This window comes from Pongo abelii, chromosome 2, assembly GCF_028885655.2.
Source record: "Pongo abelii isolate AG06213 chromosome 2, NHGRI_mPonAbe1-v2.0_pri, whole genome shotgun sequence".
In the NCBI taxonomy this organism is placed as follows: Eukaryota; Metazoa; Chordata; class Mammalia; order Primates; family Hominidae; genus Pongo; species Pongo abelii.
In genome coordinates, this window is record NC_085928.1 from 8,201,707 (window position 1) to 8,222,969 (window position 21,263).

The window sequence follows — 21,263 nt, forward strand, 5'->3', positions numbered from 1 at the left end:
GGACAGTGGTGATGGGGCATGCACCGCAGAGCGGGGCTGACCGAGCTGCCCCGTGTCTCCCCAGTCGTGGTCTATAACTGTGCCATGGGCAGCCCCGACTGTTCCCAGTGCCTGGGCCGCGAGGACCTGGGTCACATGTGCGTATGGAGCGACGGCTGCCGCCTGCGGGGGCCCCTGCAGCCGATGGCTGGCACCTGCCCCGCCCCCGAGATCCGTGCGGTAAGCATGCCCAGTGGAGGCACGTGGCACCCGCACTCTGGCACAGCGCATGCGCAGCACCCATGAGGGTCCCACTTCTTGGGGACCCAAAAGGCACATATACGGGCACATGGGTGCAGTATCACCTGTGAACAAAAGGAAGTGCTCTGCCTCACAGAGCTGACGTTTCAGTGGGGGAGGTGGACAGTAATAAATAAGGAAATGAATAAATTATAGAAGGCATTGGAAGTGTGGCGTGGAGGAGACACCGAGGGCTGAATGTTGTTAGTTTTGGGGGATACCATGATCACTAAAGCCACCAATGACATGGCCAAACATTGCCCCTGGAAGCTGACCTCAGCATCCTCCAGGAGACCCGCTAAGTAGCATCCCCAGGCCCACGTGGGCTCAGTAACGCATACCCACATCCTCCTTGCCAGCACAGTGACCTGCCAAGTGGCCACAGTCCCAGCCCCACCTGAGCCTCCAGACCTTCCTCTAAGCAGTGGGTCCGCACGGCTATGCCCTGCTGGGTGCCTGTGACTATGGGCAGAAGCCTGCTGGCCTCCAGCCTCAGATCCCATTCGCCCCTCTCTCGGGTCACCTGACAGATTGAGCCCCTGAGTGGCCCGTTGGACGGCGGGACCCTGCTGACCATCCGAGGAAGGAACCTGGGCCAGCGGCTCAGTGACGTGGCCCACGGCGTGTGGATTGGTGGTGTGGCCTGTGAGCTACTGCCTGACAGATACACGGTGTCGGAGGAGTGAGTAGCCATGGTGCCCCCACCTATCTTCTCCAGCAGTGCCAGCCTCTGCTCTGTCCTCCTCACTCCTCCCTCCCCATCCTCTGTCCTCACTCTGCTGCTTTCTGGAAGCCTGTTGCTTCGTGGCCTCCAGGTCTGTGCCGAAGCCATTCCCACCACACATCCTGCCATTTCTGCTTGGGGCATCTGCTTTATCCCTCCAGCTCTGGCTCTAATGCCCACTCCTCTGGGAAGCCCTCAGAGGCTGCCGCAGCCCAGCCCTTCTTCCACCTAAGCCTTGCTCTGAGGAAAATCATTTGCAATTAAAAAGGCTGGGGCTACTGTCATGGTTTAGAGATCTGTGACTGGCCCAGAGGGGCCATAGGAAATACGCGTGAGCAGAGACTGAGCTGGCTTTCGTTTTGGGAGGCCGTGTGTCAGGCGTGTGGAAGAGCCGTCGTGTATCAGCCCAGCAGACGTTCTCATGATCAGAGACCGTTTTGTCCCATCCCCATGTCTTATAGTTGCAGAACTGTGGGAAACTCATGGGGTAAATTATACATAGAAGGTGTTGGAAGTGTGGCATGGTGTGGAATGGGGCGATCCCTGAGCCTGGCTCCAGGGTGGCCGTGGGGGCCGAGGACCGCTGGCCGCTCCTGCTGACCACAGCACCTCCCCTCAGGATCGTGTGTGTCACAGGGCCAGCCCCAGGACCACTCTCAGACGTGGTGACCGTGAACGCCTCTAAGGAGGGCAAGTCCCGGGACCGCTTCTCCTACGTGGTAAGGGGGGCTGCAGCCCACTGTCCGGCCCGCCCAGCACACACGCTCCCGGGGGCTGGCCTGAGGCCCAAACGCCTGCCTTCCTCCCACAGCTGCCCCTGGTCCACTCCCTGGAGCCTACCATGGGCCCCAAGGCCGGGGGCACCAGGATCACCATCCACGGGAATGACCTCCATGTAGGCTCCGAGCTCCAGGTCCTGGTGAACGACACAGACCCCTGCACAGAGCTCATGTAAGCCTCTGGGCCTGGCCCACCCCTTCCAGCCCAGAGAAATCAACGGGCTTGGGGGCTGGCGGGCTGGAGGTGACATCCTTGAGCCGAGCCTCTCTTGGGTCTTCATTGGCTGTGTCCCCTGAGCCAAGCCCCTTCTCCTCTCTGAGCCTCAGTTTCCTCAGCTGGTAAGAATAGTATCAGTAATTGGAAGAAGGGCTTTGTGCCAGGTATACAGTAGCTGCTCCATAAGTGATAGCTGTAATGAGAATGGTGTTGATTGCAGACACATAGATCTTCTGGCTGGCCCAGGGGTGTGGTGAGTGACAGGGGTGTGGTTGGAGTCTGTTGGCGAAACACCTTTGTCTTTATTATGCACTTATTGTGTACCAGACCCCACTAATGGGCATTGCTGGGACACCAAGAGGAGCACAACATAGCCCTCAAGGGAAGGGCAGACATACCCACAGGAAGTAGGAACATCCAGTGGGACTAGGATTGGGAGAAAAGTCAGTGCCTTCAGGGATCTGGGGAGAGAGGCTTCACCAGGGGTGGAGGCGGGAGAGAAGACCTGGGAAGGCTTCCTGGAGGAGGTGGGATGGGGCGGAATTTGGAAGTATAAGGAAACAGCTGGGCACTAACAGGGCAGAAGATGAGTTGGGACCAGTCAAGGAGGGCTTGAACCCCGGGCCAAGTGCATGGGCTTGTGCCCCAGGTCTCGGGACATTGGCAGTGGGTGAGCAGCAGGAGGCAGGCCCTGCTGATAACCTGCTGCTCCCCCCAGGCGCACAGACACCAGCATCGCCTGCACCATGCCTGAGGGGTCCTTGCCGGCTCCGGTGCCTGTGTGTGTGCGCTTCGAGCGTCGGGGCTGCGTGCACGGCAACCTCACCTTCTGGTACATGCAGAACCCGGTCATCACGGCCATCAGTCCCCGCCGCAGCCCTGTCAGGTGAGACTGGCACCCCGCCCTTCCCCCAGGCTCTCTGGGGCTGCAGGTGGACTGATAGGTTTTGCCGTCCCCTGCAGTGGCGGCAGGACCATCACGGTGGCTGGTGAGCGTTTCCACATGGTGCAGAATGTGTCCATGGCCGTCCACCACATTGGCCGGGAGCCCACGGTGAGGCATTTGGGGGCCTGATGGGTGGGAGGGGGTGGCCCAGGCACAGCCAGGGCCCTAACTGACCAGGCCTCCTCCCACTGCATCTCTGTCCCCTCTTCCTCCCTCTGCCTCTGTGTCTCCTCAAACACCACTGCCCCCGTTTCTCCATGCCCATCTGTCCATCCTGCATCCCGGCCTCGGCCCCTGGCCCTCCTGCACCAGCTCTGCAAGGTTCTCAACTCCACCCTCATCACCTGCCCGTCCCCCGGGGCCCTGAGCAATGCATCAGCGCCAGTGGACTTCTTCATCAATGGGCGGGCCTACGCAGACGAGGTCGCCGTGGCTGAGGAGCTACTGGACCCCGAGGAGGCACAGCGGGGCAGCAGGTTCCGCCTGGACTACCTCCCCAACCCACAGTTCTCTACGGCCAAGAGGGAGAAGTGGATCAAGCACCACCCCGGGGAGCCTCTCACCCTCGTTATCCACGTGAGCACCGAAGAGGCCGGGGTAGGCGAGGGCAAGCGAGCCAGCCTCAGCCGTGGGCCTTGGGAGCACTTCTCCACGAGCATCCTCCCCCTTTGCACCCACAGAAGGAGCAGGACAGCCTGGGGCTCCAGAGTCACGAGTACCGGGTCAAGATAGGCCAAGTGAGCTGCGACATCCAGATTGTCTCTGACAGAATCATCCACTGCTCGGTCAACGAGTCCCTGGGCGCTGCTGAGGGGCAGCTGCCCATCACAGTGAGTGGATGGGGTGCCGGAGCAGGGCAGACCCGGCCCCACCCCTGGCCCATCTGCCAAGCATCTGCCCTCACCCAGCACCTGAATTCACTGAGCGTTTTCACGCTGAACAGCTCAGGCCAGCAAAGCAGAGCTTTACATCCCCACTTGACATATGAGGAAACTGAGGCCCCAGAACTTAGTGACTTGCTTGAGGTCAGTGATGGGCCCCATCTGGACCTGGACCATTAGAAACCATAAGAAGTTGTCCCTGTTCCCCTTGGCGTCTATCCTAGAGCCGGGGCTGCCAGGCATCATGTAGAGGCATGGAGAGCAGGGGAGCAGGAGGAGCAGAGAGAGGCCAGAACACTGTATCTCCTTGCACGTCTCCTGGGATGGGGAGCTCACTCTCTCCCAAGCAGCGTGTGCCACCCCAGAATGGCTCTGACTGGGAAAGCTTGCTTTCACCTGCACCTCAGTCCCAGTCCTGCACTCTGAGTCCTCATACCTCACCTACCCGCTGGTCCCAGGGCAGCCTTGCAGATACTTGGGGACAGCAGCCAGGCCCCGTGAACTGCTGCCTCTGGCTCACTCACTACTCCTCCCAGGCTGTAATGATAATCACAGCCCCCTGTATTGAGCCACCTCTGTGCCAGGCCCAGGACCAAGGGCTTGACAAGCCCTCATTTAGCCTTCCCAGTGTCCCCAGGAGGTGGACATTGTTATCTCTATGTTATCAGTGTGGCACCTGAGGCTCAGAGAGGTTAGGTAATTTACCCAGGGCCACACAGCAAGTGAGGAGCAGAACCAGAATATAAGTCCAGGAAAGCTACAACTCCCTTCCCCAACCTCTGCACAGATCCAGGTAGGGAACTTCAACCAGACCATCGCCACACTGCAGCTGGGGGGCAGCGAGACGGCCATCATCGTGTCCATCGTCATCTGCAGCGTCCTGCTGCTGCTCTCCGTGGTGGGTAAGGAGCCCCACCCTCAGGACACCTTGGAGGGCAGGCTTGCCACCTTGCCCCAGCCCCTCTGAAGATTGGCAGATGGGAGAAGGCAGGATGGGATGGGGCACAGCTTGAACAAAGGCTTGGCCATGGGAACAGGTTAGGCACCCAGAGGTTAGGGGAGGTGTGCCCCGGCTCCAGCACCAATGGGTAGAAGATGTTAGGTGGCCAGGGGATATGCTAGGCCCAGGCCAAGGTCCCTGAATCTCAAGCAGAGAAATTTGGAACCATGTTCTCCAGTCAATAGAGAGCTACTGAAGGTACTTAAGAGAGGGTTACTCAGGAAAAATTAACCTACATGTCTGGTGGGCTATACCACTGTTAAAATAATGGTCAATAAAGGAATAGACTCGATGCAGCACAGAAACTGGAGCCGTCATACACTACTAGAGGGAATACAAAAAAGTGCAGCTGCTTTGGAAAACATTTTGGCAGTTTCTTAGGATGTGAAACATACAATTACCCTATAACCTATGACCCAGCAATTCCACCCCTAGCTATCTGCTCAAGAGGAATGAAAACATAGCCACACAAAAACTTGTACACACGTGTTTATAGCAACATTATCTATAATAACCAAGAAGTCAAAACAACCCAAATGTCCATCAACCAATAAATGAATAAATGAAATATGATCTATTCATACAATGGAAAATTATTTATCCATAAAAAGGAGTGGAGTACAGATCCATGCCACCATGGGCAGGCACCTTGACAATATTATACTAACCAAAAGAAGACTCACCAAAGGCTGCATATTGTATGATGCCGTTTATATGAACTGTTTAGAATAGGGAAATTCATAGAGACAGAAAGCTGAATGGTGATTGCCAGGGGCTAGGGAGAACACGAATAGGGAGTGACTGCTGAATGGGTATGGGTCTTCTTGGGGCGGTAAAAATGCTCTAAAATTAGTGGTGATGGTTGCACAACTCTGTGAATATACTAGAAACCATTGAATTAGGCCAGGCTCAGTGACTTATGCCTGTAGTCCCAGCACTTTGGGAGGCCAAGGTGAGTGGATCACTTGAGCCCAGGAGTTCAAGACCAGCTTGGGCAACATGGCAAAACTTTATCTCTACAAAAAATACAAAAATTACCTGGGCATGGTGGCATGAGTCTGTAGTCCCAGCTACTCAGGAGGCTGAGGTGGGAGGATCACCTGAGCCTGGGAGGTGGAGGCTGCAGTGAGCTGTGATCGCGCCACTGTACTTCAGCCTGGGTGCCAGAGTTAGACTGTCTCAAAAGAAACAAAGAAAGAAAAGAAACCATTGAAGTATACACTTTAAATCACTGGATTATATGGTATGTACGTTATATCACAATAAAGCTGTTTTATTTTTAAAGTGAGTATATTCAATGCAGAAAACTTTTGGAAAAACTGAAAGATGATAAAAGGAAAAAATACCCATCATTAATACCCTGTGTATTTTTGTATCTTCCTTCCCAGTCTCTTTTCTGAAAATACTATGTATTAATAGATATTTTAATACATTATATATATATTCCTCCCCACCCTAGAAAAGGTTATAATGTAATACTGCTTTGTAATCTGCTTTTAAAAGTTTCTTAATTTACAAGTAACACCTGGCCATTGTAGAAGGAATAGAAAATGCTCAAAAGCAGAAAGTAAACAGAAGTCACCCAGAATCCTCCCACCCAGGAAAGCCACTGTTAACCACTATTTCACACAGACGTATTCCTGTTTCTTTTTTTTTTTTTTTTTAACAGGGCTAGACAAATTCTAACAGAGCTGTAACACTACACACTTCTTTTTCTAAGAACAGGTCATCAGGCATTGCTTTGCTGGCCATTCCCCAAGCCCTCTGCCCATGGGAGAGCTCCCCGCAACTCCCCACCCCCCACCCCAACCCTGCCCAGGAGGGGAGGACTGCAGGGCCTCCTCCCACACCTTGCCCAGAGGAGCTGGAGCGGAGGCCAGAGTACAGCAGGCGCCAATAAAGGCTTTCCAAAGGGCACCAGAGGCCTGACCTGCCTCTCCACTGCCCGCAGCCCTGTTCGTCTTCTGTACCAAGAGCCGACGTGCTGAGCGTTACTGGCAGAAGACGCTGCTGCAGATGGAGGAGATGGAATCTCAGATCCGAGAGGAAATCCGCAAAGGTAGTGGGCTGGGACCCTGCAGGGCTGGGCCTCGACTTTCCCTCCTGGGGGATGGGTTCTCGGGTGGCTCACGGCTGTCCATGTGTCCACCAGGCTTCGCTGAGCTGCAGACAGACATGACAGATCTGACCAAGGAGCTGAACCGCAGCCAGGGCATCCCCTTCCTGGAGTATAAGCACTTCGTGACCCGTACCTTCTTCCCCAAGGTCAGCCCGAGCCTGAGCCTGCCCCTGAACCTGTGCCAGCCACCTCAAGGCAACTCGACCTCTCTGAGCCCTGCCAGCCTATAGGGTCCCTTGAGCAGGGCCAAACCTGCACAGCTGTCCGCAGCCGTCCTGGCCACTTGCCCTGGCCTGCCACGGGGCGGAGGGTTGGGGGCAGATTCTCCACTTTCATTCTCTGCTCACTTGATGTTTAACAGTCCATACGGAAGCCAGCTGCAGCCCCGCTGTCCTGGCCAGCTGGGCCTGCCTCTCCCCTTTTCAAGGTGGGGCAGAAGCGGCCAGGGCTGTCCCAGGCCAGCCTCTCTCCTTCCTGTGCCTCTTCCCAGCCAGGCTTCCCTTGGTCTCTACACTCCCTCCTCCTGTCCGCCGGACTCCCGCCCCATCCCTTCTATGCTTCTCATGCCTCCCCTTGCCTTCCAGGGTCCACTACCCCCGCTCCACCTCCTGGTGGCACCACCCTCTCTCCCCGTCCACACCATTCCCCACACAGTGGCCAAAGCAAGCCCAAGTTTGACTACATCATTTTTCACGAAACCCTCCAGTAGCTTTTCCCAGCCTCAGGCTAAAGCTCAGACTCCCAGCCTTTCTGCCTCAGTTTCCCCCATTGCACATGGAGCTGCTTTTGCTTCCCCTTAAGCCTTGTGCTTCTTATGTGGCCACACCCCTGGAATTCCACAGGCTTGGCCCACTGCCTCTTATTCCTTTATGGGGAGCTAATTCTGTGCCAGTTCCCCCAGCAGCCCAAGCCAGTGCCCCTTTCTGTGTGAGTGACCTTTGCATGCCAGCAGGGGGTGTCCAGCCCCGCTGAGATGCTGGGGGTCTGCCTCTGCAGTGTTCCTCCCTTTATGAAGAGCGTTACGTGCTGCCCTCCCAGACCCTCAACTCCCAGGGCAGCTCCCAGGCACAGGAGACCCACCCACTGCTGGGAGAGTGGAAGGTGAGTACCCCACGACCCACACACAGTGGGCTGCTTCAGGGCAACCCTGCTCCCCACTGGGTCCCCTTTCAGTTCATCTAATCCATTGATCCCTGTCATGTGGAGTTGGGAGGCATCTGCCATTGTAAGGTACTGAGCCCTCCATCCCAGGAGGCATTCAGGCAGCCATTCAGGGTGTTATAAGTGCTGCCCCCCCCAGGCCAGGTAGAACAGACAGAGGATTGGGCCCCCCTGTACACCCACTCCGCCTGCTTAGAAAATGGAAGGTGAGAGTGCCCCACACTGGGATGCCAGGTTACCTCCAGGCACCCTTACCCTTCTCTGAGCCCCACTTTTCAATTCAACCAAGCTATTGTTCCCTGTCACAAAGGTTAGGAGGCATCCACCGTGGAAGGTAATGAGCTCCCCATCCCAGGAGGCATACAAGCAGCCATCATAAGCACTGGCTGTTAGGCTAGGCAGGGACACTGGGCCCCTCTGGACACCCCATCACCAGTTGCTTCCACAGATTCCTGAGAGCTGCCGGCCCAACATGGAAGAAGGAATCAGCTTGTTCTCCTCACTACTCAACAACAAGCACTTCCTCATCGTCTTTGTCCACGCGCTGGAGCAGCAGAAGGACTTTGCGGTGCGCGACAGGTCAGGCTGTGACGGACTGGGGTGGGGTAGGGAAGAGGAGCCTGTCCAAGGCCACACAGCATTGGGTCCTGGGGCTCTGGGGCTCCTGACACCCCCATATTCCAGCCCTTCCTGGGCCTGGATGCCCAAGACCTTGGCTTACGGGGCACGGTGGTTGCTGTGGACATAGAAGAAGGTGGCTGTTTCTCCAGGAGGATTCCAGCCCCACTCACCCCTCGCAGGACCCACCCACACAGGCACTCCTGGGATCGCTGGGCCTGGGGATGAGGCAGCACTGAGACCCTGGGACCCACAGCTCCTAGGGCCTCAAGGCGCAGCTGACACCTGCCTCCCGCTCGCAGGTGCAGCCTGGCCTCGCTGCTGACCATCGCGCTGCACGGCAAGCTGGAGTACTACACCAGCATCATGAAGGAGCTGCTGGTGGACCTCATCGACGCCTCGGCCGCCAAGAACCCCAAGCTCATGTTGCGGCGCACAGAGTCTGTGGTGGAGAAGATGCTCACCAACTGGATGTCCATCTGCATGTACAGCTGTCTGCGGGTGAGGCTGCCTGGGGACAGACAGAGCCCAGGCGGGGGACGTGGCAGGGACGCAGCGGCAGTGACCCCACGGCCTCCCAGGCCTTCCCTGGCACCCTCAGGCCAGCTCTGCCAGAAGGGAGTGTCGCATGAGACAGGCCAGGTCCGTAGGACCTGTTATGCAGAGGGGGGAGCCATGGCCCCGGGGAGGCCTTGCTGGCTTGCTGCAAGGGCTCAACAGATGCTTGGGGCATAACAGAGGTTGTGTCAGGGGCCTTGTCCCATCCGTGGTTTTCTCAGTCATCCACCCTTCCCTGCTCTGGATTCAGGAGATGAAATCAGCCCCTGGCTGGCCCTTGAGGCTCTCCCAGCCCTAGGCTAGGCGAGACGTGGAAACAAAATACAGGGTGCCAGTGCCTCGCAGCAGAGCTCAGCTCATGAGGCCTCCCTCTGTCTGGAGGCTTCAAGGTGGCTTCCTGGAGCAGGCGACCCTGTGCTGAGACCTAAGAGAGCGAGCCAGGCGAGGAGTGATGGGGAGGGTGCTCCAGGCATCGGGTACAACACGAGGGCAGAGGCCGGGAGGAGGGGGTGTTCATGGAAGGAAGGCCAAAGAATCTTCTGGATGAGAGCGGAGGCTAGGAAGAGGGTAGGCCTGGTAGCCAGGGCCTCCTGCATTCACCCCCATAAGCTCTCTTCTGCAGAGCAAGGGTTGCTCAGCCTCTTGTCCTGTCCCACCATCCAGCTGCCCTACGGTGGCAGAGGCTAGAGGGCTGCCTGGAGGATTGTGGGAGAAAGGCAAAGGCCTGCCTGGAGCCCAGAACCAGGGCCTCAGATGTTCTGTTTTATGTTGTTAATTTTTGAAGAGATGGGAGTCTTGCTTTGTCACACAGGCTGGTCCCAAACTCCTGGGCTCAAGCAATCCTCCCGCTTTGGCCTCCCAAAGTGCTGGGATTACAGGGGTGAGCCACTGCACCCAGCCAGGATGTCCTGGGCTTGAGTCCGATCTTTGGCATAGCCCAGCTGTGTGACTCTGGGCTACTCATTGCCCTCTCTGGGCCTTGGTTTCCTTCTGTCAAATGGGGCCTCTGCCCCTGAGCCTGGGCCTTGAGGGCCAAGTAGCCTGGGGGAGCCCCACGGCTCCTCCTGGGGGAAGAGGGTAGTGAGGTGGAGCAGAGGCAGGGCCTGGGAGGGGCCACTGGGGTGCCTCCACCTTCTGCGGGCTGCCTCACTGTGGGCCATCAGGAACCACAAGGGCCACTGTGGACCCTGGACCTCACTCCTCTGGCTTCTTTCTGTGGCCTCAGCCAGGCCTTCCCCTATGAGCCTATTTTCTCCTCTAGAAAGCAGGGAATCCGTGCCTCCCACGCCCCAGACCTGGAGAATTGGACCAGGACTTGGGCTGGCAGGCTGCCTTCGTAATCTTTGCCAAATCTGCCTAATACTATTATGTACTTAATTTTTCTTTAAATCAATTTTGGTGGATAGTTAAGTAAAACTATCCCAGTGGAACACCTGGGTCCCTTGCTGGGCAATGGCCTTGAGAATCATCAGCTCATGGCTGTGGGTCCAGCAGAGCCACTGCCTGGAGGGCCACCCTTGGAGATGGGCAAGAGCAGGGACGTTGAGCCCCATTCCTCCTGAGACTCCACGGTCATCAGCCTGCGAGTGGGGTCGAGGCCACATCGGTGTTCCAGGTCCACCTAAACTCACCCTTGGGGCCCCCCACTTAGTAGAAAGTCACAGGCTTGGGAGTCAGCCGAGCCAGGTCTGATTCCTGCCCTACCGCTTCCCAGCTGGGTGACCTTGGGCAGGTCACTTGCCCTCTCTGAGCCTCGGCACTGTTGGCTGCACAGTAAGGATGATACTCCGTATCCAGAAGGGTTGCTGGGATGATGCAGTGAATGCACCCACCCACAGCTGGTGGTGTTTAATGAACACGAGCTTAGGGTCCGTGGAGACAACCTGGAGAGGAGAGTGTTGACACCAGGATCCAAAAGGAGACTGTTGGAGGGGTTGGGGGACGGGGGCGTGAAGGTGTTTGGCCCAAGGCGTGGGGGCTGGAATACAGAGGGAGCCTTGGCCCTGATACCCCCGTGCCCCTCAGGAGACAGTGGGGGAGCCATTCTTCCTGCTGCTGTGTGCCATCAAGCAGCAAATCAACAAGGGCTCCATCGACGCCATCACGGGCAAGGCCCGCTACACACTCAATGAAGAGTGGCTGCTGCGGGAGAACATCGAGGCCAAGCCCCGGGTAAGTCGGCAGGGCGGGGAGGGTCCCAGGGCTGGTGTGTCGCGGCCTATAGCATTGACCCAGCCTTCCTGTGCAGGGCCTTGCTGTCTGGGCACCGACATAGTGATGGCAGCAACTCACTGACCTTTCTCTCCCACTCTCCCACTGCAGAACCTGAACGTGTCCTTCCAGGGCTGTGGCATGGACTCACTGAGCGTGCGGGCCATGGACACCGACACGCTGACGCAGGTCAAGGAGAAGATCCTGGAGGCCTTCTGCAAGAATGTGCCCTACTCCCAGTGGCCGCGTGCAGAGGACGTCGACCTCGGTGGGTGGGAATGGGGGCAGAGGTCCCGTGTCAGGCGCTTCAGCTGGGGCTGGACCCTGCCTTGACGGGAAACACTCCTTTCACCTGGCATGGGTGCATGAATGTGGGGACACTGAGAGGATCCAATGAGGCCCCCTCAGCAAGAAGCTCTTACTCTGTAGGAGACAAGTCCTGTAGTGTGAGTGAGCTACAGACAACAGCAAAAAACCTTCAGGAAAGGCTTCCTAATTCCTAAAGGAGGGATGCTGGAGTAGGGTTTATTTGTTTGTTTGTTTGTTTTTGAGACGGGATCTCATTCTGTCACCCAGGCTGGAGTGCAGTGGCGCAATCTCAGCTCACTGCAGCCTCGACCTCCTGGGCTCAAGTGATCCTCTCATTTCAGCCTCCTGAGTAGCTGGGACTACAGGAGTGCACCACCACATCCAGCTAATTTTACTTTTTGTAAAGATAGTGTCATGCTATGCCGCCCAGGCTGGTCTTGAACTCCTGGGCTCAAGCGATCCTCCTGCCTCAGGCTTCCGAAGTCCTGGGATTACAGGTGTGAGCCACCACGCGGGGCCTGGAATGGGTTTTATAGGAGTCTTGGTTAGACCAAGGGTTTCATCAGCAATTGTAACATGAACAGCCCTGCAGACAAGGCCATTTCCAGAGCTCCTCCTCTGTGCCCTCCACCCTGGCACCTTCTCTTTGTACCCTCACACTCTCCCCCAGCTCTTTCCTGCCCTCCCCATTTTACAGATGGGGAAATGGAGGCTCAGAGAGAAGTATGGCTTGCCTCAGTTTACATGGAGAGAGCGAGAGGCCTCTCCCTGTGTGGCTGGGCCGGTACCTACCCCTCAGGCCCAGCTCCCTGCCCGGACCCTGATGGCCTGCTCCTTGTCCCCCAGAGTGGTTCGCCTCCAGCACACAGAGCTACATCCTTCGGGACCTGGATGACACCTCAGTGGTGGAAGACGGCCGCAAGAAGCTTAACACACTGGCCCATTACAAGGTGCAGCCCTGCCCCCCTCCCCACTTCCCCACCCTCATGCCTCCACCCCGACCTCCGGCCTCTGACCTCGGCCTCTCCCCTCCCATCAGATCCCTGAAGGTGCCTCCCTGGCCATGAGTCTCATAGACAAGAAGGACAACACACTGGGCCGAGGTAGTGCGGGTGCACGTGGGAAGGGAGTCTAGGCTGCGTGTGGACAGGGGCTTCTATCCCATGCCCCAGTGGGGAAACTGAGGCTCCGAGAGGCAGGGCTGGCCTGAACTGAGGCCTCCTTGGTGGGGACTGGGCGGGGCCAGCCTCCTCTGACCCAGTACTGCTGGGGCAGGGCCCACACCAGGCCTCCTCAAGCTGATTTCCTGCAGCAGCTGGAGAGAGGCCCCGGGAGGGCGAGATGCAGTTCCAGGAGGTCTGGGCAGCAGCCAGGCCAGAAGGGGGGCCAGCATGCCCATCTCAGCCTTGGGCCATGTCCCTGCCTCAAGTGCCCCCTCCCACACCCTCAGACGCCCCAGGCACAGCCTCCTGGCTGCCAGGCCTGCGAGCCCGGGATCCTCTGGGTCTCGGGGTCCCCTTCTGAGGTTGAGAGCAGAGTCTCAGTCTCTACCAGCAGCCTGGGAATCTGGGCTGGCAGGAGCTCTGGGCTCAGGGGTGGGGTGGGCGAAGGCACCCACCCCCGCCTGCCTGGGGCCCCTCCTCCCCCGTGGCGGCATCTTCCTGTTCCTCTCCACCGCTGTCCCTCCCTCCAAGTCCCTCCATCCCTGTGGTCACTGTGTGTGTGTCTTTCTCTCTCTGCCTCACTCTGTCTCGCTCGCTGTGTGTCTCTGGATCTCACTTATCTCTCTCTCTCTGTCTCTCCCAGACTCAGTCTCCCCATGCGTCTCTGCATCTCTGTCTCATTCTCTCTGACTGTCTCTTTGGATCTCTGTCTCCGTTTCTGTTTCTTTCCCCATCTTTCTGTCTCTGCTTCTGTTTCTCTCTCCATCTTTCTGTCTTGTTTCTGTTTCTCCATCTTTCTGTCTTGTTTCTGTTTCTCTCTCCATCTTTCTGTCTTGTTTCTGTTTCTCTCCCCATCTTTCTGTCTTGTTTCTGTTTCTCTCTCCCCATCTTTCTGTCTTCATTTCTGTTTCTCTCCTCTCCTCTCCCGTGTTTATTTATTGTGTTTTTCCTCTCGCAGTGAAAGACTTGGACACAGAGAAGTATTTCCATTTGGTGAGTGCCCAACCTCGGCCCCGGGGGATCCAGCCCCTCAGTGGGTGTGGCCTTGGCTTTCTGTGGCCCTGGGCCTCTGGGAAAAGTGCTCCCGGCCCTGGGAAAGGCTGGGGGTGGGGCAGTAGGGATGGGGCCCAGAATCAGGAGGGAACCACAGCCCTTGTGTGCTAAGAAGTATGGCAGAGCCAGACCTCCCACAGGCGGCCGAGGATAGGGCCTGGTGTGGACACTGACCACTGTCTGGCCTCCCAGGTGCTGCCTACGGACGAGCTGGCGGAGCCCAAGAAGTCTCACCGGCAGAGCCATCGCAAGAAGGTGCTCCCGGAAATCTACCTGACCCGCCTGCTCTCCACCAAGGTGAGTCCGGCCTCAGTCTCCCCTCTGTGCAGTGGGTACAAGGCTCCAGCCCCAGCTCCAGAGGGTCATTGCTCAGGGCCAGCTGTGCACACGCGGCTGGGAGAGGGGTGTGAGTTCTTCCTGTTTCCCCTGTGGGGCTGGAGGGGCAAGAGGCTGAAGGCTTAGGGTCCCACTTGAGGAGGCATTTCTCACAGCCAGGAAAAATGCCTGACAGACACTTCTATGTCAGCCCATGTAACAGGGCACAGTAGAGGCCCAGAGGGACCAGTGATGTCCCCAAGGCCACGTGGCTCAGTGGCAGCGCCGGCACCCCACAGCCCATACTCTGGCGCCTCCAGTTCTCGACTCCATGTGCCAGTGCCTTGATTAGTCCTTTCAACGCCTCTGGGAGGCAAGTGAGGCCAGAGAGGCTCAGTGACCAGCCTGATGCCACGTGGCTTCCTTATTCAGCAGCCTGGCATTTCAAGCTCCGCAGAGCCACCAAGGGTGCCCACTAGCCCTCTGCACGTGGCCCGGGGCTGACGGCGGCCACCCCACTCCCCCGCAGGGCACGCTGCAGAAGTTTCTGGATGACCTGTTCAAGGCCATTCTGAGTATCCGTGAAGACAAGCCCCCGCTGGCTGTCAAGTACTTTTTCGACTTCCTGGAGGAGCAGGCTGAGAAGAGGGGAATCTCGGACCCCGACACCCTACACATCTGGAAGACCAACAGGTGGCGGGTGGGGGGCCGTGTGGACTTCACTGTGCCACTGGGGCCTCTGTGGCAGGGGGTTCAGAACCTAGTCTTCTGGCCTTGCCTGCTTGGGGTCAAGCCCTCCTCTGCCATTTCCCAGCTGTGTGTTCTCGGATGAGTGACTTAGCCTCTCTGTGCTTCAGTTTCCCCTCCATGTAAAATGCGACCCATGTTAATGGTGGGAATTAACTAGAAGAGTGTCCAGAAGCATGGTCTAGGTGTTGCCCTTACTATCATTCTCCCGCACCCCTCTCAGGCGGGCACCATCAGCTCCACTTCACAGATGAGCACACTGAGGCTCGGAGAAGCAGCACCTGCTCAAGACCACACAGCCTGGGACAGTAGAGCCAGGCTCGGCCCTACATTATCTGAATCTCTTACCCAGTTGGTAGCCCTCCTTTGAGGCACCCCTTAGCTTGTTGGGATCATGCAAGATCAACAAGAAGTTGCTGGAAACCCAGCCTGACCCTCAGGAAGAATACCACCAGCCCAGGAGCCTCTGTGCAGGGCAGCAGCTTCCTAGAGCTCTGGGGGTATACATGCCCAGGCTGCTGAGTCACTGAGTGGCCTGAGGTGGGGGTAGGGGTGTTGCTCACCCTCTCTGGCCTCTGGAGGACAAGGCCAGAGCTCCAGGCCCTGCCCCCCACAGCCCTGCCACAGCTGCTCTGCTAATGTCGGACTTCCTGCTGCCTGCAAGGGTTCAGGGAGGAGCCAGGGGTGCCCGGGGGCCGGCACCTGGTTCTAATGAGAACCAGGACCTAGCTGGAGGCTCAGCAGGGGGTTGGGGGGTGCAGCTAAGCCCTGCAGCTCCTGCCTTGCTCCAGCAGGAAACCCAGCTCTCAGCCCCACTGCCACCCCAGCTGGCCAGGGATAGGCAAACTAAGGTTCCCAAAGGTCACATCTTGCGACAAGGCTTCAACCTCAGGCCCTTGAGGGACAAAGCCAGCTCTCTCCTCCACAACTGTCCCTCGACTGCTTCCTACCCCACCCTACCCTCACTGCCTTTGTCACCCTACCCCACAGCCTTCCTCTCCGGTTCTGGGTGAACATCCTGAAGAACCCCCAGTTTGTCTTTGACATCGACAAGACAGACCACATCGACGCCTGCCTTTCAGTCATCGCGCAGGCCTTCATCGACGCCTGCTCCATCTCTGACCTGCAGCTGGGCAAGGTCAGCTGTTCCCAGGACCAGGCCAGGCCCATGCACAGGGCCAGAGTGGGGTGCCGACCATGGGCGGCCTCCTCGACTCTCTGAGGCTGAGCTCAGAGATCTTCCTGGGAGGGGAACCAAAAGAGCTCAGGTCTAGGGGATGTGGGATGAGTGACTCATTCAGACAGGGAGACACCTAGAAGCCAGTACCTTCCATCAGAAACTCTGTATCGCTGCAGACCAACTGCACCTGCTGCAGCTGTGCCTGGCACTGGCTTTGAACATGGGCCTGAGAACCCGGTGTGGGAAAGCCAGTATGAGCGTGGACAACCTGCTTGGTCAGGCACATCATCATCTGAAAACCGGGCCAGGCTCTGGGCAGCAGCCCCTGAAAGTCAAAAGCCATTCAAGCGAGCATTCAGTGAAGGGGTGGGCAGAGGGGTGATGGGTGGCTGGGAGCTCTGAGATTCATGCGGTGGGTTGGGGTCACACAAGGCTGTGTCTGGCTTTAGAGGTTGAAGATGAAAGAGGATGGCCTTCCAGGCAGAGGGAACGCCACAGGCAAAGACAGGGAGGCAGGAAAGCACGCGGTTGCTATGAGCAGGGATGAGATTGTATCATTAAAGCTGGCACTGCAGGATTGGTCCAGGTCGTGCATGGCCCTGCATTTAGCCCATGCATTTCAGAGACGGACCACGGGAAAGAGAAAATGCCATCGCTCCACTGCTTCTCACGTACTGCCTCCGAAGGCAGGGTGCCCATGACTGACAAAGAACTGGGAGTGTTCTTGGCACTTCTTTCAGGCGTTAGGAGCATGTGGTGGGAAATATTCCACTGAGCCAGCACTCAGGCTTCCAGGAATCCTAGCCACCAAGACCTATCACCCTGAGAAGGACATATCCTTGTTACGTGGAATGGGCTGCATGCAGTGAAGAGCTGGCTCGCCCGTGCACTTTTCCCCCTGAAAGAAGTAGGGCCCCTCCCCACCCACATCATTGTCCTAACAGTCCTGGGGAAAGTAGGCGGGGCAGACCGAGCACAGTGAGGAGCCCCTGGTCTGGGGCCGGCTGAGTGCGGGGACGTTCAGTGACCGGGTGGCACTCTTTGGGCCTTGGGGGCCTGCTAAGGTCACTTATGTGGCAGGAGGGATGAGGGCTCATCCAGAAAACGACCAGATCCGTCCTTTCTCCAGCAGCCATCTAACACCCTCACTCTTCTCTGCCCAGGATTCGCCAACCAACAAGCTCCTCTACGCCAAGGAGATTCCTGAGTACCGGAAGATCGTGCAGCGCTACTACAAGCAGATCCAGGACATGACACCACTCAGCGAGCAAGAGATGAATGCCCATCTGGCCGAGGAGTCGAGGGTGCGGGGGCTCGGCGGCGGGGGGGGTGGGAGCCTGACGAGCTGAGGGATCGGGGGTCGGGGGCTGGGCCTCAATGCCTCCACTGGAGTAAGGGCAGGGAGCGCAGGGGGCATTTCAGAGGTGGCTGTGGCCTCTTGCTGGCCTGCAAATTCGTCATGCATTTTCCCAGAGTTTGAGGCGCAGGGGCAGGAGAGCACCCTCTGGATGGAGAGGAGATTGGACTTCAGGGTCCGGGAAGCCGTCTTTGTCCGCGGGACTTGAGGGGCCTTGTCGCTGAACTGTTCTGTGGGGGCCGTGGGGAGTTGGGGGGTTGTGTGCAAGCAGCTGTCTTTGCTGGGGCTCGGCTCAGCTTTGACCGCTGGGCTAACCACCTCCCCGTCCTGCCTCCTTATAGAAATACCAGAATGAGTTCAACACCAATGTGGCCATGGCAGAGATTTATAAGTACGCCAAGAGGTATCGGCCACAGGTGAGTGCCCCAGGGTGAGGCACCTGCCCTCGGGGTAGGTGAGCTTCCTACTCAAGTACACACATCTAAGGGTGCTTGCCCCTAATGGACGGATGTCACTCGTGGTAGACGTTCAGGGGTGTGTTCTCCCCCACGAACTGAGGCAGGGCTACTGTCCATGGCCCAGCTGACTCTGCTGCTCCCCTCAGATCATGGCCGCGCTGGAGGCCAACCCCACGGCCCGGAGGACACAACTGCAGCACAAGTTTGAGCAAGTGGTGGCTTTGATGGAGGACAACATCTACGAGTGCTACAGCGAGGCCTGAGACACATGGAGAGCTGGTCAGGCTGCTGCTGGGAGAAACGGACGCCCACTGGGCCTCAACTTGATCTTCTACCCCGTGCTTGTGACTCAGGCTGGGAAATACTGAGCAGAGACGGCTGGAGCGGGGGCAGGAGGAGGGGCTGCTCTCAGCCAGTCAGGGGCGCCCCAGCCCTGAATCCTGGGCACCTCCATCCCCTCCCACCTGTCCCCAGATCAGTCTCCGGGACGGAGGCCAGAGAGCTGGTCAGGCTCCCCCGTCTGCCCAGCACGGCCTGCACTGTGCCCACCCACTTGCTCCACAACGTCCAGCTGGTCCTGCTGCCGAGAGCCCCGCGCATCCAGGCGGCCAAGCACAAACTGGGGGAGAGGAGGCCGCCAGCCCGGAGGCTGCAGCCCAGAAACTCTACCTCATCCACACTGGTGCAGGGAGCCCTCCTTGAACTGACCTTTGATTGGTTTCTGCTTCAACCACCAAAATGTTATCTCCACTTCCCCCTCACCCAAAGAGGATCCTGGCCACAGACAGTTTGAAGTAGTGTCAGATTTTTGTTGTTTGGGCGGCTGTTGGTAGAGTGGGCAGTGCCCGCGCCATGGGGTGCTCTGTGGGCTTCTCCAGGAGCAGGGAGGGTGGAGGGGAAGGATGAGGGGCACAGGAGCTGGGAGCCCCGTCTCCAGGGAAAGGAGAGGGGTTAAGATGCACCGAGGCTGTAGCTGGGCTACTTGATCTTGCTGAAAGTGTTTCTAAAGATAGCACCACTTTTTTTTTTTAAAGCTTTTATATATTAAAAAAACGTATCATGCACCAACTGTGAATAGCTGCCGCTTGCGCAGAGGACCCGGGGAGGGGTCCCGAGAGGTTCCCCATGCAACACTGGAAATGACTGTTCCAGAGAGCGGGCAGACCTGGCAGAGCGCCCCTGGCGCCTGAGACCACCACCCATTCCGTTCCTGCCAGAAGCGACCCTCTGTGGCCGATGGGCCATGCAGGCCCCTCGCAGCCAACTCAGCCAGTGTTGGGACTGGCTCAGAGCCCATGGGGGCTGGAGGGGGGCAGCCGGGACTCTGGAATCTTCTTTATAATAAAAGCCTTACGGACAAACCTACTGTGGGCTCCAGCCTTTGTCCCAAGATAGCCAAGCGAGAGAATGGGCAGTTTCTTTACCAGTTTGTGAGAGAGAGGAGGGAGGGAGCCTGCCGTCCTTCCTGTCTCAGCTGCACTCTTGAGGTTTGGGCAGGCACCTGACTAGCTTCTGAGAAGGCAGTCAGAGGCCAGGACATGAAACGAGACGGTGCAGGCTGCGTGCGTGCTGTGGGCCCAGCACAGAGCTGCCATTCCTTAAGCTCTGAGGACACCCCGGGACCTCCAGGAAGATTTCACAGCTGCTGTGTGCTGCCTGCAACTGGGTGGGCCCTGCTCCTAACCTCGTCTCTAACAAGCCCATCAGGAACGTGCTAGCATCCCTGTATGACAGACACAGCAACTGAGGCATTTCTCAAGGTCACACAACCAGGAAGGGACAGAATGAGGACCAGGTCCCATGCTCCTTCTGGGCCAGTCTCCACAGTGGTCCCCAAAATGGGCGGGGAGGCCAAAGGTGACCACCCTGGAAAGGGAACTGACACTTACCCTGAATTTCTCATCAAGCTTAAAAAATACGTAGCATTAAGCTCATTTCTCAGACAAGGAAGCAGGCAGTTTAACCCCCAAGCCCAGTTTAACCCTAAACTCTGTTCCCCACAGTACAGGCTGTTCCTCACCCCTGCCCACAAGAACAAAGAACCTGATGCAGACACCCCTTTCCAGCCCTGCTGGCTCCTCCCCAACCCCAGGGAAAGATCTCGAGAGCCAGCTCCAAAGGTACAGCAACTCCCTTTAATTTCTTGCTTTTTTGAAGGAAACATAGTTACATATGTATTTATCAAGAGTAAGAACTAGGACAAAAGATTCATAAAATTTAAACAAAATCCCACAAATACCATTTCTAAAATTAATGAGAACAGAAAAGTGAGGAGAACAGTAAACAACCTTTTGCTTTAAAAATAGCGTTTTCCTACAGTGGCTTCTGTGTGGAAAGATAGTCTTTATCTTTCACATTTTCTATTCTGAGCATTGATTCCTTCTTATTAAGCAGCAGATTTTCTAATTTAAGTTATCAGCACATTTGATAGCATTTTGAGGGTGAGGGGGGTGGGTGTGATTCTGGAATGAATACGCGGTTCCCAGAGAAATGTAGGAAGCACAAAAAGCGTGAAGAAAATAAAAGCTGCCCTAACCGTTCGTGGCGAGCGTCTCTGAGAACGCCAGCCGCATGGGGCGCTTGGATGGGGCGGGGCCGAGGAGTGAACTCAGGATCAGGGTGTGCACACCATTTTGCAACCTGATTTTCCCCCATGCGACAATATGTCAGTAACATCTTTCTATGTCATTAAATATTCCACAGCCTGTCTTAATGTCTGATTAACATTCAGTTCCTCCTTGACGTTTAGAAATGTATTTGCCAATGGAGGAAATCTCTAGTTTCCAGAGTCGTTTCTCAGCACAGAAGGTGGCCACCTTCCATGAACCAACTATAATCCTTATCTGGGGCTCTGAGGACCTGGCAGCTGTGGGCAGGAGGGAGGTTCCTACCCTTTGAGGGTCATAGGAGGCTGGGGATCTCTGATGTAGCATCCTCAAACTAAACACCTTTGAAAAGGAAAGAAACCATTGCAGCTAAGGGAGGTAACTTGCCCAAGGTTTCATGGATGCTAGACACCCCCCACCCCTGCCCCCAGCTCATGGACATGAGATGCCCACTGATGCCCCCCGCACTGCAGTCTGCCTGGAGGTGCCACAGCACCAGACCAAGCCGTGAATGAGCAGTGGCAGGAGCAGACCTCTCCTCAGGAAGCACCAGCCCAGCCCCACCCCGCCATCTGCTCTGGG

General features: G+C 57.1%; 1 protein-coding gene across 2 annotated transcripts in view; it reads left to right on the plus strand.

Annotated features, from left to right (window-relative positions):
* Positions 1 to 19,436, plus strand: part of PLXND1 (plexin D1) — a 51,627-nt gene extending 32,191 nt beyond the window's left edge. Inside the window, exons 12-36 of one of the 2 annotated variants that reach the window (XM_024244918.3) lie at positions 65 to 219; positions 810 to 961; positions 1,623 to 1,722; positions 1,815 to 1,954; positions 2,718 to 2,885; positions 2,963 to 3,053; positions 3,258 to 3,521; positions 3,626 to 3,775; positions 4,614 to 4,728; positions 6,778 to 6,885; positions 6,979 to 7,091; positions 7,942 to 8,046; positions 8,555 to 8,685; positions 9,027 to 9,225; positions 11,308 to 11,454; positions 11,605 to 11,761; positions 12,649 to 12,752; positions 12,842 to 12,905; positions 13,924 to 13,958; positions 14,211 to 14,315; positions 14,863 to 15,026; positions 16,071 to 16,218; positions 17,424 to 17,564; positions 17,959 to 18,033; positions 18,222 to 19,436. In XM_024244918.3, coding sequence (XP_024100686.2) covers positions 65 to 219; positions 810 to 961; positions 1,623 to 1,722; positions 1,815 to 1,954; positions 2,718 to 2,885; positions 2,963 to 3,053; positions 3,258 to 3,521; positions 3,626 to 3,775; positions 4,614 to 4,728; positions 6,778 to 6,885; positions 6,979 to 7,091; positions 7,942 to 8,046; positions 8,555 to 8,685; positions 9,027 to 9,225; positions 11,308 to 11,454; positions 11,605 to 11,761; positions 12,649 to 12,752; positions 12,842 to 12,905; positions 13,924 to 13,958; positions 14,211 to 14,315; positions 14,863 to 15,026; positions 16,071 to 16,218; positions 17,424 to 17,564; positions 17,959 to 18,033; positions 18,222 to 18,338 — 3,248 coding nt within the window. In that variant the 3' untranslated portion in view covers positions 18,339 to 19,436. Of the gene's footprint in view, positions 1 to 64; positions 220 to 809; positions 962 to 1,622; positions 1,723 to 1,814; positions 1,955 to 2,717; positions 2,886 to 2,962; positions 3,054 to 3,257; positions 3,522 to 3,625; positions 3,776 to 4,613; positions 4,729 to 6,777; positions 6,886 to 6,978; positions 7,092 to 7,941; positions 8,047 to 8,554; positions 8,686 to 9,026; positions 9,226 to 11,307; positions 11,455 to 11,604; positions 11,762 to 12,648; positions 12,753 to 12,841; positions 12,906 to 13,923; positions 13,959 to 14,210; positions 14,316 to 14,862; positions 15,027 to 16,070; positions 16,219 to 17,423; positions 17,565 to 17,958; positions 18,034 to 18,221 lie in introns of those variants that run through there. The other variant, XM_063721694.1, reaches the window with a different exon arrangement.
* Positions 19,437 to 21,263: the final 1,827 nt, after the last annotated feature.